Raw genomic sequence first — 12903 nt, 5'->3', positions numbered from 1 at the left:
CCCGTAGTTTATATGCCACCGTAGGTTATGCTTGGAGATTCAACTATTGCATGTAGTTGGACTGATCAGTTGGTGGTGCTTGAACACTACTGTGACCGTCCCACTCGAGCGGAATTTTGAGGGTGTTACCGTCAGATCTTCTCTTCCAATATCTGTATGTACATGTACATGTACATGTAAAATGGAATTTTTTTGGCATGCATATCGTATTACTCTCCAAGCAGAGGTAAGGCTTCTTATCGGGCTTTCTATTTTGTATTGTATCTTGTATTATCAAAACCTAGGTTTTGACAATACAAGATACAATACAAAAAAGATAAAACGATAAAAAGACTAAAAAAAACGTTTTAAAAAACAGCCGGAGCCTAACCTCTGCTTGGAGAGTATATCGTATACTAGTACCAAGCTGGATCTGTGTTGTTAGGTCGGAAAGAAACATTATGCTCATATTAAAGTCTTACGAAATTTGATGATGTTACCCATAGATCCACGTTTGTTGCCATCCGCTTGTTAAAAAATAAGTGCCTCCAGTCCAATGAACAAATAAGGAAACGGACGTAATTAACGAAGTCACCATCTGTAATCACCTGTGGTGGTTCCCAGCAAACTTGTGACCAACCGCGCCGCTCGCCGCAAAGTCCTGGGCCATAGGTGCCCACCAGAGGTGGTGGTCCTTACTCGGAAAAGACTAGAAAAGTTTAGATATTTTGGAGAAAACACCAAAGTCTGCAAACGACATGGCATCCACAAAAACAATATTTTCTTTCAATTGTCACTGAACAAATAGGGGAAAATGGTAACAGAAAAAAGCATACCTCAAAGCAATATCTTCACTTACAATATATCCATAATTTTGCTAACATTTCGTGTTCCCATACTTCATTTTTTTTCGAAGAAATTCATATCGGTTCACAGAAGTTGCCGGAACAAATGTATACGTCACGTTGCACAGTTTCCCACCTTGTGTAAATACATCGCTATATATAAGTTCGGTCAAAAACAGGTGCACTATTTCATGCGTATCTTCAAAAAGTGTGGATTTTCCTCCAATATGGAACACTTTCTTTGCGCTTTCCTGGTGTTAGTCGGGGTAGTGGTGGCAGCAAATGGTATGTTTTCATGCTTAAATCTACATACCTTGCAAACTGTGCCGGTGTGTAGGTTTGTTGATTCATAATGTACAGAAATATCAGAACTGTTCAAGGGCCTTTGCGAAGACAGTGTCATGACTGTATACGTACGTTACAAGTATGGTCTGTCTAAAGTGCGTTAACTACCATTTAAATTGATCTAGATATGATCAGTACGGTAACTTATGTCGTGTCTCCCTGTTCATATTTTACATGTAGGTTGTCTTAGTAGTAAACTACCATCTTTTAAGAAGGTAAACTACCTTCTTTTATTAGTAAGAAAGAAGAAGAAGAAGAACTACCACCTAGATGTCTGTACGTTAACATTATAGATAAACTTCAAGTTAGGTAACAGAACTTAGAATTTGTACTATATGCATGTCCTAGAAAGAGTTTGAGTTGGAATTTTAGAGATGCATGTTTTCTGTTGGAATTGAGCTAAAACGTTTTCTGTTCTACCATACATTGTATATAAATTTTGTACCTTACCTTTCAAACTCTGAAAGTGAAACTCACAGGTTATTTCAGGGAGCACAGGGTGTTTTATACGTCGACGCCCTGGATTCAATTTAAGATTGCAAGATACAATGCAGAGATAAATGATGGAAAGTATTAGTTATGGGCATGTTAACGTTGTCATTTTTTTCGCTGCCAAATTTTCCCGTTGCATGAAAGCAAGGCTGGGACTGAAGATTATAATAATACAACAAAAGTATATATTGGTCTTAGTTGCAATCAATTCAGTGTGTGTCCTCATCAATGTTCTTGCACATTCTATTCCTTTGTGCCTTGTCCGCTGCCCGGTCCCGCGGCCATTTTAGCATGTAAGGTGCCATTTCATCTTGATGATTGAAGCACAGTTTTACATCGTAAATCATCAGGCAGTCTAGAAGGCCTTCACCTACCCATCGTACCCCGTAGGTGTAAGTTGTTTTACTGAAGGTTGAGCCAGTGCCTTCTGGGTAAGTGATGACTCAGGCATGCGTATGATATGCCCATGTAGGGTGTGATACTGATGCCTATCTCTGATTTATAGCAAGATCTTTAACCTTCCAGCGAAAACCGGCTACTCGACTAATGAAAGTCTGAAGAATTTGGACAGCAGACTGTTAAGTGTGCAAGCCAAGGAATATCACGACACTACTTTCAGTCATCCTTTAAATACTATAGATATATTTTGTGCTGACATTTTGTGCCAATATGCACTGCAACTTCTTTTTGCTCATCTTGGGACTCTGTGAGCGCACGGATCTACCTTGGTTAGGTGGGTGACACTACTGCTTGCTAACATTTTTTAGACTGCGTATTGTGCCACGTGCACTAATTGTAGTGACATGACTGAACCGATTAGTTTAGCTTCTTGGTTGTGCCTCCACTCCAAGTAGAGTCAGGTTCCGTTTTTTTCGGATATACTCTTAAGCGTTTAATATGGCTTTCTATTTTGTTGGGTTTTGTTTTTGTTCGCCAACCCGGCAAAGTAGAAAGCCCGATAATACCAGTAACGCATAAACTGAGACGTCCGAAACAAGCTTAGCCTCGAGAGCTCTGCTTGAGCCTGAGCGTACCCGAATTGCCGTCAACTCTACAGATGTGCTAATAAAACCTTAAGTCTGTATGTATCGAAACAAAACCGACAGAGGGCGTTTAGCTGTAGAATAATGCTTTCTCCTGGCATTCTTGGTCAAAATTTACTCCGTTTAGCCATGGCGCTATACTGTACATACCGTGGGCGGGGCGGACCCCTATAGCAAAAGGGTGAAACCGGTTACACAACTTAATGATAACGACCTTGGGGTCTTAACAGACTGTACTCCATGTGTAGGGACAATGTACCGATGTTACTGTTACTGATCAGCAAATATTAGCTATGTTATGACTATCCAATGAAGCAAGGGACCGTCAACTTCCTTGTGATCTTTTTGGGACTTTTTAGGCGTGCAAATCAGCCTTGGAAAGGTAGGTGGCGCAACTTCAGCATCGAAGCACCAGCTACACTTCCACAGGTGTACTTCCGCCAACAAATACTTAGCCGATTAGCATCAAAACACCACCGTGTATCTTCACCAGAATGAAGAAACGATCGCGGCAAAGCAAGACTGTGGCTTCTTGTTTCAAAGCATGCCTGAAGCATAGCCATTGGGGGCTAGCATTAATGCTGGTGTTTAACTAAGTAGAAAGTCTACGTGGGCGTTTAATAGGTGTATTTATCTCCCTCGCTAATGTGACTATTTCGTTGCAGAAACATTTAAAACCCATGTATTATTTAGCTAGTGCTAGTGCATTTGCAACGCAAAAGTAACTCTTCTTGGCCTGTTCTATTTCAGTCTCTTTCACCTCAATCCCAGTCGCCTTCTCACTGTATATCATGGTTACTCTTGTAACATATTTACCTTTGCCAGAATGGCTAAGGTTATGTTTTCGGTTTGGTGGTGTGGTTCTCCCCGTTTGTGAGCAGCATAACTCGAGAGGACTTCGATGGATGCAGCTGATATTTGGTGGGTGGGTAGGGGTGTGGAAGACGAAGGTCGAGTTCGATAATGGGCCTCCTAGCGGCTTGCTAAGGTACTGCAGCGGGACCTGCATGCTTGATATCTCGCGTTCCGGATATGCTGCGGTCGTGATTTTTGAGCGTTAGGGAGCCCTTAAAGCAGGGAGTGATTGCTGCGAGTTTGGGCCCCCTAGCGGCTTTCATGGAAGTGCGGGCGCCGGTTTAATTGCAAACTTTTGTCTGCGGACAGCATAACTCGAGAAGACTTCGACGGATGCAGCTGGTATTTGGTGGGTGGGTAGGGGTCTGGGAAACGAAGGGGGAGTTCGATAATGGGCCCCCTAGCGGCTTCCCTTGGTACTGCAGCGCAACTTCCGGGTGTGTTTTTCCATCTTCTGAACATGGTATGGCCACGAGTTTCGGGTGTTAGATAGCTGTTGTGCTCAGGGGTTGGTGACATAAGTTTGGGCGGCTAGTGTAGGGATAGCAGGGGCATTCTTGTCGAAAACTTCTGAAGCAGTACAACCCCACTCCACCTTAGCAGCTGTCAGCACAGTTGAGGGGTTCCTGGTCCATGAATAATGGACTGGCCTATGATCAGTCAGTACTGTGAGCAACCTGATATTTCAGAGGTGTAAAGGTCAGACCTTGCAAATGTGTTAGTTGACCCTTAGGCCATATGATCAACTTGGCAAGCCAAAATGATGGGCTTATGTACATAACAACGGTCTTAGTCTGTATTCTTCTCCTTCCTATGAGTTTGAGAGGTAGGTACACTGTCATCTCTCTTTTCACTACATGGTCTCAATTTGAGCTGTCCTTGCAGTAGTCTTTTAAAAGCCATTTTCAGTCTCAAAGCCTTCATGCATTCAAGTCTGTCTCCAAAGAGTCAGCTTGAACTATGTAGAACATGTATCTTACCTTTTATATCATATGGTTGTGAGATTTGGGGCAGAGCTAATTCAGAAGACAATTGCCCAGCAGAAATTACACGGAGGTGATTTTGTGGAAAATCTTTTGGGTGTACATAGAGATACAAGGAACATGAGGTAGTAGAGCAGAGCTTGGGACATTGTTCCCAATTGACTTACATATATTTAATGTACAGTCAAGTTGTGGCTACACTTCAAACATTCGGACTTTTTAACACATCCCCTATTGTGAGTAGGCGTGTTATCACTCTGTCATCAAATTGAATATGAACTGATGAACAGCTGTAAGGAATTCAGGTTACAAGGCGTAAGGGAAATTTGAAACGATATCGGTTACTTTTTTCTATGGATGTCTGAATTCACAGTTAGACAATAAGTACATAATGTACATTGTTGAAAATGTGGTTGAAAGATATATATATACAGACATGTTTTCATTGACTGTCTACAAAAAAGTAAAGAAGGGATTCTCCAGGGAATATTATATAAACTTTTCTAGATAAATATGTGGTATGGTGGGCTTTGTGCAAATTTAGAAGTAGTGCCTACCCCCTTGCAATTGTGACAGGGTGGTGGAAATGGTACTTGTTTCTCGATGCTTTAAGCTTGAGGGTGACTTCTGAACAGTTTCATACAACTAAAATGCACATTTGTGGAGTTATGGTTTTGGAGCTGAGGGGTTGCCGCACAAACCTGGACAATAGACTAAAACCACTGCGACAATTTTACCTTTGCCAGAATGGCTAAGGTTAGGTTTTGGATGTGTTTGTGTGTCTGTGTGTGTGTTAACAGCATAACTCGAGAAGCCTGGGATGGATCCTGATGATATTTGGTAGGTGGGTAGGGATCGGGAAACGAAGGTCAAGTTTGATAATGGACCCCCTAGCGGCTTGCTAAGGTACTGCAGCAGAAACTCAACTTTGGACGAAATAACTCTACAACATGTTGACGGATCGTCATGATTTTTGGTATGTAGATAGAATGAGTGATGACTTACATAATGAGATACTAATTATGCACATCAACAGCTCATTTGCATAATTAATTAGGAAAATTTATAAATCCACAGCATTCCATGATAGGACTTTCAAACTTGTCACATATGTAGCTGGGAAGGAGAGAAATGGCTATAGATATCAATTATGCAAATGATGACCTCATTTGCATTATTAATGAGAAAATCTGAACATGTTGACGGATCATCATGTTTTTTGGTATTTAGGTAGCGTAAGTGAAGACCTACATAATGAGATACCAATTATGCAAATCAACAGCTAATTTGCATAATCAATTAGGAAAAGTACAAAAACCCACTGCATTTCATTATAGTACTTTCATCAAAGTTGTCACATATGTAACTGAGAAAGAGGGAAGAGAGTAAGGGGTGTATTTTATTAAAGACTGAAAGAGAATAAGTCAAGAATGGATCAAAGGATCATCATGATTTTTGGTATGCTGATAGCTTAAGTAATACTTGATACAATTTGATATCGATTAATGGTAACTTGGGATCTAATTTGCATAATCAATGTTGAAATTTTATAAACCAACTCCAAGCATATGATTATAAAGAAAATGAAATGAGTAACGCATTTGTCTACAGACATCATTCTACATAACAAACCTTGTTATTTGGCAAAGGTATGTGTTCGTGGAACTCTAGTTGTACGATGCAGTAACACAGAACAAACTTGAAGGCAAAATCCGGTATAGTTGACGTCACTTGAGTAGAACTGCGTGTTATATGTCCGGGGAAGAGTTACTAAATACCCCAATTTAAGTAAAGTGGTAGGGTTGACCCAAGGAGGTTTAAAAGGGGGTTGGTTGACCCACGAGTCGGTTACGTCATCGATCAACTACCTGTTAAGACGAATAGGAACACTGACACTTGGGTTTTTTTTAAGCTGCACAATAGAGTCATGTGCTGATGAGTAGTTTAACGTTACTTCCTTTCTGTTTCGGTAAAACCCAGCGTAATGACTTCCGCAAGACAGGGATATAGCCACTAACTTAACTCGGCGAGCTTCAATAACAGATAACGCAATACCTTTTTGGAATGATCCATTGGTCTGACAGGGTTGACAGATATGTATAGAGAGAGAAGAAATTGCCTAAAGGTCAAGTTGGCAAATCTTGATGAATATTGTTTTCGTTTTATTTCTCAGGTAGAACTGGATTGTCACACTGGTCGCACAGCCACTCTGTCTATACAATACGGGGAATTAAAAAGTGCAATGCCATCTTACCTTCATAGCAAAGTGCTATCGCCCGAAACTCAGTCATCCGTCAGACTAAACGTGATCTCCCATGAACAGTTCTTCATTGTCTGTGTAAAGACCGGTCCGTCAACTTCCACCTGTCACTGCGCTAAGTTTGTACAGTGGAAGGCACTGGTACTATGTGCGAGTCATGTAGCAGTAACCGCCTCAAAGTCTCTATTGGCTGCGCCGTCAGTTTGGTTTTCGTAATTATCGGACTCTATTTTGCTTTCCGTGGACACCAGGAGGCGAGAGGTAAGTTAAAAACGTCAGATATCACAGGTGTGGTGGAATGTTGTTTCTCGCTCGCTACAATAACTCGTTTATAAGATCGTGTTAGTGAAGGAGCCACACTGTGTGTGTAACTAGTCTTCACCAATTCCTGAGATCGCTGAAAAATACAAGTATATTAATAGGGAGAATATTTTTCCAGGATAGTCGGCACATTTTCTAACTGACACACGCTGTACTACACGTTGTTGTTACAGCGCATAGTTTCCTGTGTTGATTACACCTAACGTGGATACGACTAGGGCCGAAAACAGGTTACTTAATTCTTTGCCGTCGCGTCCTTGTGCCTTTATGGCGCGACGGTAAACACTATACGCACAGGTGAGGGTCAACGTTGGCAAGTCAGCAAACTTTTACTGTTCACTCTGTATACAGGTAACCATAACCATTATACCATCCCGTGTTGTCGTAGAGCGAAACCTTGGTCTAAAACCATACTATTAAATTCTATGATATGTCTGTGACTGTGAACATACACGCTGTTATGAGGATTTTCTTGATTGTTTATAGAAGTTGATTCCTTACGTAGAACCCCCGATACAAAGGCGATGTTTCCCATTCACGCAATGACATAACTAACGCGACGTCAGGCATGAAGCGGATACAGTCTAAATACGTGTTGCCGGGAAACGAGTCATTGGCACGTAATCTTCTGTTCTTTCAGAATGACTGAAAAAATACCCCTGGCCCTAGGACCGTGTACGTGCGCTGCAAAATATGGTCAGATGTACTTTTAAACAAATGTATGTTTTCGGTTGGTTAATTGCTTGGTTGGTGGAAAGATCTTATGATATATGTGCTTCGATGGGCTTACTTCCAAACGAAGATTTCGTTCTACCTGTATTCGTCCTTCATTGTCTAGTGGTTACACACACAAAAGAAGCGGAAAGGCATTTCGCCTATTGGGTAAATTTAGTGACGTCATGCATATGTGACTGCCACCATATATGGAAAATTCCAGGCCCATAACGGTTACCTGAGATGGTGTATCCCCTGACTCTTACCTTTAATAATGTCCTTTCCCTGACGTAACTTGTTTTGGTTTCGCAGGAAGTGAAATGATGTAGAAGGCTTTAACAATACGACAAAAAGAACCTGCAATACAAGGACTGGTCTATACCCAGCTGCACATGTCTGTAACAGTTTTGTAATGTAGGTATTGGCCATGAGCAAATACAAAGAGCAGACACGGAAACAGAGAATGGGTAATACCTTGGCGCTTGGCTGGGCGTTATAAGCTATCCTATGACTTGCCCATACGGTAACGTTAATTCACCTTTATCCGATGGGTAACCTATTTCCGTTGTTTTTAAAACATGGTATGTACAAATATCAAGTCGACGCAGGTTGGTTTAAAATTGCAATGTTTTCATGATATTGCAGCTTGAAACCACCACCCGTTGACATAATATCCCTACATACCCTGTTTTTAAAAGCAACGGATATAGGTTGACCACTAGATGTTGACCACACCTGTTTTTCCATCCTAGCCCAGCAGGTGTGTTATGACGGCCTGGGTTGTTTCTCGCGCGGAGGGGACTTCCCTGACGCCCTGCCCCAGTCTCCCGGCGAGATCAACACACAGTTCCTGCTGTACACCCGCAACAACCCCGCCACCGAGCAGAGCATCATGTATGACGACTCCAGCAGTGTCGTCAACTCATACTTCGACAGGTAGGAAGTAGTAGAGTGAGAGGACGATGAACCGGTTATTGATGGTGGATATAGGTTTGATCGTTAGGCCACGATTCTTGGCATCTTAAGAGAGAAAAAACATGACTATCCGTTCAAAACTTGGAGCGTTACCCTCTACTCCAAACTACTTAGTAAGTAACTGACAAACAGTAAAAACATAACCTAACTGACAGTTGAACGTTGTCATATCTAGTCTACACAACCTTGAATCTGTGCGACACTTTCCTGTTGACTGCAGCTCGAAGAAAATAAAGATCCTTATCCATGGCTACATGGACGACAAGACGGAGGAATGGCTGATCCTGGCGCGAGAGGCCATCCTGGCCAGAGAGGACGTTAACGTGATCGTGGTGGACTGGGGCGGTGGCGCCAACAGCATCAACTACATCCAGGTGGCGGCAAATACCCGCGTGGTGGGGGCACAGATCGCTAGACTCATCACATATCTCATGGTAAGGGCTGTGTTATAACGTCATGACAGGAGATGTGATTCGGTTTTAGATCTACGCGTTTCCATGATTTAATACCAACATTACAAGTACAAGAACTCCATGATCTTACGGTAGGTCTAACAGACATACAAAGTAAAACGTGATCACGATTGGTCCAGAGAGTCATTTGTACTGTATAAATGTGTGGCGATGTCCAATTTCATTCCTTTCAACGATTCCTATTGATCTACGGTTGCTAAGAGGTGCCCAAACACACACTTGTACGTTTTGCTTTGTCTCTATAATTTGCAAATGTAACTGTGTTTTGCTCGTTTCTTTAATAGCAACTGACGTTCGTGTCGGAGTCGTCCGTCCATCTGATCGGGCACAGCCTGGGGGCGCACATCAGCGGGTACGCCGGGGAGAGACTGCAGCCCAGACCGGCCAGGATCACAGGTAACACCTGATAGTATTAGCCTTCATAGCAGGCTCTCTGGGCCTTTTGTCGTCTTTTTTGGGGGGGACGGCCCGTAGTACATGTAATCCAGTACAAAAAGAAATGGCCAGCAAAAGATGCATTGTATGAGCCCCCCAAAGACAAAAGAAGGCCCAGAGAGCCTGCTATGGAGGCTATGATAGTACCTTGTATATAAATCTGTTTATTCTACTGTAGCAAAATGTAAAACGTGCTATGTGTATTATGAGCACTTCACTTACTGTTTTATCCCTGTGCTTTTCTCATACATCAGCCCTGGATGCGGCTGAGCCAGGTTTCCAGGGCATGCCGACACACGTGCGCCTGGACCCGTCAGACGCCATGTTTGTGGACGCCATACACACTGATGGAGAGAGTATTCTCGCATTAGGTATGTGTATCAATCACCTATGTCTCTGTGCACTCAAATTTGTAAAGTGTCCCATCGAAAGCATAATGCGTCATCATCATCTTTTTTTCAATCACAGAAACACACTTTAGCTTCGAATTCATGCATCGATTCTCATAGAAAGCGTTGAGTCTCAACAATGATTGTAAAACTAGGACGTGAATCAAGACTATTTTCCTTTTACCTCTCCAGGATTTGGAATGTCCCAGGCTGTCGGCCATCTTGACTTCTACCCAAACGGAGGCTCAGAACAGCCTGGATGTGAACAAAGCATCCTGGACTTCATCATATCGGAGGGCCTCATAGACGGTGGGTTGAATTTCTCTTCTTGTAATAAAGTTGCCTCTCTCTGTCACATCCTCCTACCTTCTTTCCTTCCTTCCTTCTTCCTTTCATTTCTTTCATTTCCTTACCTTCATTCGTTCGTCGTTCTATCATTCCCCCTTTCCTCCCTCAAGCCTTCTTTCATTTCTTACTTTTTCCTTCCTTCATTCTCTCCTTCCTTTTTTCCTCATTTGATTCGCTCTCGCATTCTTTTTCAGACGTATTTTACTATAATGAGGCAACGTACTTAGACTTAGTTATCATACGTTACAACTTATTCCGGTAAACTTATCATGTATGTTCACATTTTCCAGGCAGCAAGTATTTCGTCACCTGCAACCACAAGAGAGCTTCCCGGCTGTTTATCGAGTCCATCAGCTCGAACTGCCCGTGGCTAGGCTACCCGTGCTCGGACTGGGAGGCGTTCCAGGCCGGCAGGTGCCTGTCGTGCGGTGCGGCGGGGTGCCACAGGATGGGGTACGAGGCTGACAAGAACACCCTGTCGGCAGGGGCGCAAAACGTCAAGCTGTATTTTACAACAGAGGGGGAGTCTCCGTACTGCCGTAAGTTCACAGTGACTCAAGTTATTTTCAAACATTGACATTAGAAATCTTAATCAAAGGAAATTCATGGTAGAGGTTCTGATGCACTCAAACAAAACACTCAACTCTAGAAAATACAATGTACATGTACTTGTTGTAATTGGCTGGAAGATGGGATAGCCAGAAATTAATGGAATGACAGCTAAATTTATCTTCTATCTGTTAATTGTATTCGTTGAACATGCATATGTTTTGTTTTGATCTGTACTGAGCCCAGTGTGGTAAAAATGTGTAATAAAGGGCTACACTAATTCATTCATTTATAATCACATAACCATGGAGATGCTTTGAGATTCAAAAGCATGTGTATGATTCCTTCAAGCGAGTTGTGAAGTCCGAAGACTAGAAATAAAACGGACCCTCCTTGTCCTGCAGACCGTGAGGAACACCGGGTGAGCCTGACCATGTCGGCGGGAGCAGACTCCAGGGAGGTGCAGGAGATGTACGTCACCCTGCACGGGACTGGCGGGTCTTCCCAGCAGGTCATGGTTGTCGAGTAAGTTTTCTCCAAAATGCTGTTTTATGATAAGATACTAGGCCGGTAAATGAAGACATTGAGCAAACCTGCTTATTACAAAGACAAACCTCAAGCATAAGGCTACTTTATATTAATTACCTCAGAAAAATATCCGGTTGTTAAGGAAGCTCGCAAAATGTAAGACAACTTTGAGGCAGTGGGACAAATTTGACCAGTTGCCAACGTAGGACGGTTTTCATTGCTGTAGATGATGATACAACGTCTTATAATATTCACCAGTGTTGACACTCTGTGGTCCGTCTCTATGAGTCTTCCTCACTTTTGTCCATCAGAGACGACAAAGACTTTGAGCCAGGCCAGACGTACGTGTTTATGGTGGGGAGTTTTATGACGTAGCACAGTAACTACCATGACTAGTGTCAACATTCTGTGGTCCGTCTGTAACAGTCTAACAGTCTCTAACTTCTGTCTATCAGAGACGACAAAGACTTTGAGCCAGGTCAGACGTACGTGGTAATGTTGGTGAGTTTCGTGACGCAGCACAGTAACTAACATGACTAGTGTCGACATTCTCTGGTCCGTCTGTAACAGTCTTCCTCACTTCTGTCCACTAGAGACGACAAAGACTTTGAGCCAGGCCAGACGTACGTGTTTATGGTGGGGACGGCTGAAGACCTGGGTACGGTGACTAGTGTGGACATTCAGTGGGAGGAGGATGACGACTGGTACAACCCCTTCACCTGGTTCAATTCCCCCACCCTGGTGCTGGACAGGCTCACGGTAGACACCGCCGGGCTTAACACCTTCAGCACGTTAGTATTATTGTATATCGTACTTTTCTATGATTTACGTTTAAATTGTAAATACGTTTCTATAGTAAGTATACCTACCTACCTTAAGTCCCTTGACCTTTAGGTCGTTGAGAGAGGGGGTACAGTAGAAGTATAGTATTAGTGGCAAGAAATAATGATATGAGGATTTTAAATCAATGCCATTGTTTATTGCTTAAAGATCTTTCTGTTTCTTACAGGGCCACGTTTTGTAGCAGTCCGAACGGCTTGGCGGAGGGTCAAACCATTTCCCTCCATGTCGGGGGGTGCGGTGGCCCTATCACCGGATAGACAGATATAAGTACGAAGTTCCTGTGTGAAGTCCGATTAAACGACTCGCAAACATGTACCTTGTCTTCAAATACTTCTGGAAATCTACGTAAAACGTTGATGCTTAAGTTAAGAATATCATTTAAGTTTGAATTATATTTGTACAAAATAATGTAATAAAATAAAAGTGCAATACCTAAACAATGTCTTCTTCTGACTTTGTTTAACAATGTAATAAAATAAAAGTGCAATACCTAAACAATGTCTTCTTCTGACTTTGTCTTTTATAG

General features: G+C 42.5%; 1 protein-coding gene across 5 annotated transcripts; it reads left to right on the top strand.

Moving 5' to 3' along the window:
- The first annotated feature begins 965 nt into the window (after window positions 1-965).
- On the top strand, window positions 966-12762 carry LOC118421556 (pancreatic triacylglycerol lipase-like). Of its 5 annotated transcripts, none has more exons than XM_035828894.1 (10): window positions 1005-1109; window positions 8590-8773; window positions 9033-9246; window positions 9570-9681; window positions 9975-10091; window positions 10302-10418; window positions 10748-10996; window positions 11411-11531; window positions 12128-12325; window positions 12544-12762. In XM_035828894.1, exons 1-10 carry the CDS (start codon window positions 1016-1018, stop codon window positions 12632-12634), a joined length of 1497 nt encoding a protein of 498 aa, XP_035684787.1. In that variant the 5' UTR covers window positions 1005-1015; the 3' UTR covers window positions 12635-12762. The 5 variants fall into 5 exon arrangements, with proteins under 5 accessions (XP_035684789.1, XP_035684787.1, XP_035684790.1 ...); XM_035828898.1 differs by lacking the exon at window positions 1005-1109 and adding an exon at window positions 2939-3086; XM_035828895.1 differs by lacking the exon at window positions 1005-1109 and adding an exon at window positions 6683-7063.
- The last annotated feature ends 141 nt before the right edge of the window (window positions 12763-12903 follow it).

Source organism: Branchiostoma floridae, chromosome 8 (genome assembly GCF_000003815.2).
Source record: "Branchiostoma floridae strain S238N-H82 chromosome 8, Bfl_VNyyK, whole genome shotgun sequence".
In the NCBI taxonomy this organism is placed as follows: Eukaryota; Metazoa; Chordata; class Leptocardii; order Amphioxiformes; family Branchiostomatidae; genus Branchiostoma; species Branchiostoma floridae.
This window is presented reverse-complemented; position numbering and strand designations above follow the sequence as displayed.

Coding starts and splice junctions, on each gene's coding strand:
- LOC118421556 (XM_035828895.1), top strand. CDS start 6,949: ATGTGCGAGTCATGTAGCAGTAACCGCCTCAAAGTCTCTATTGGCTGC. Junction 8,774..9,032: donor GTCAACTCATACTTCGACAG/GTAGGAAGTAGT, acceptor TGTTGACTGCAG/CTCGAAGAAAATAAAGATCC. Junction 12,326..12,543: donor GGGCTTAACACCTTCAGCAC/GTTAGTATTATT, acceptor TGTTTCTTACAG/GGCCACGTTTTGTAGCAGTC.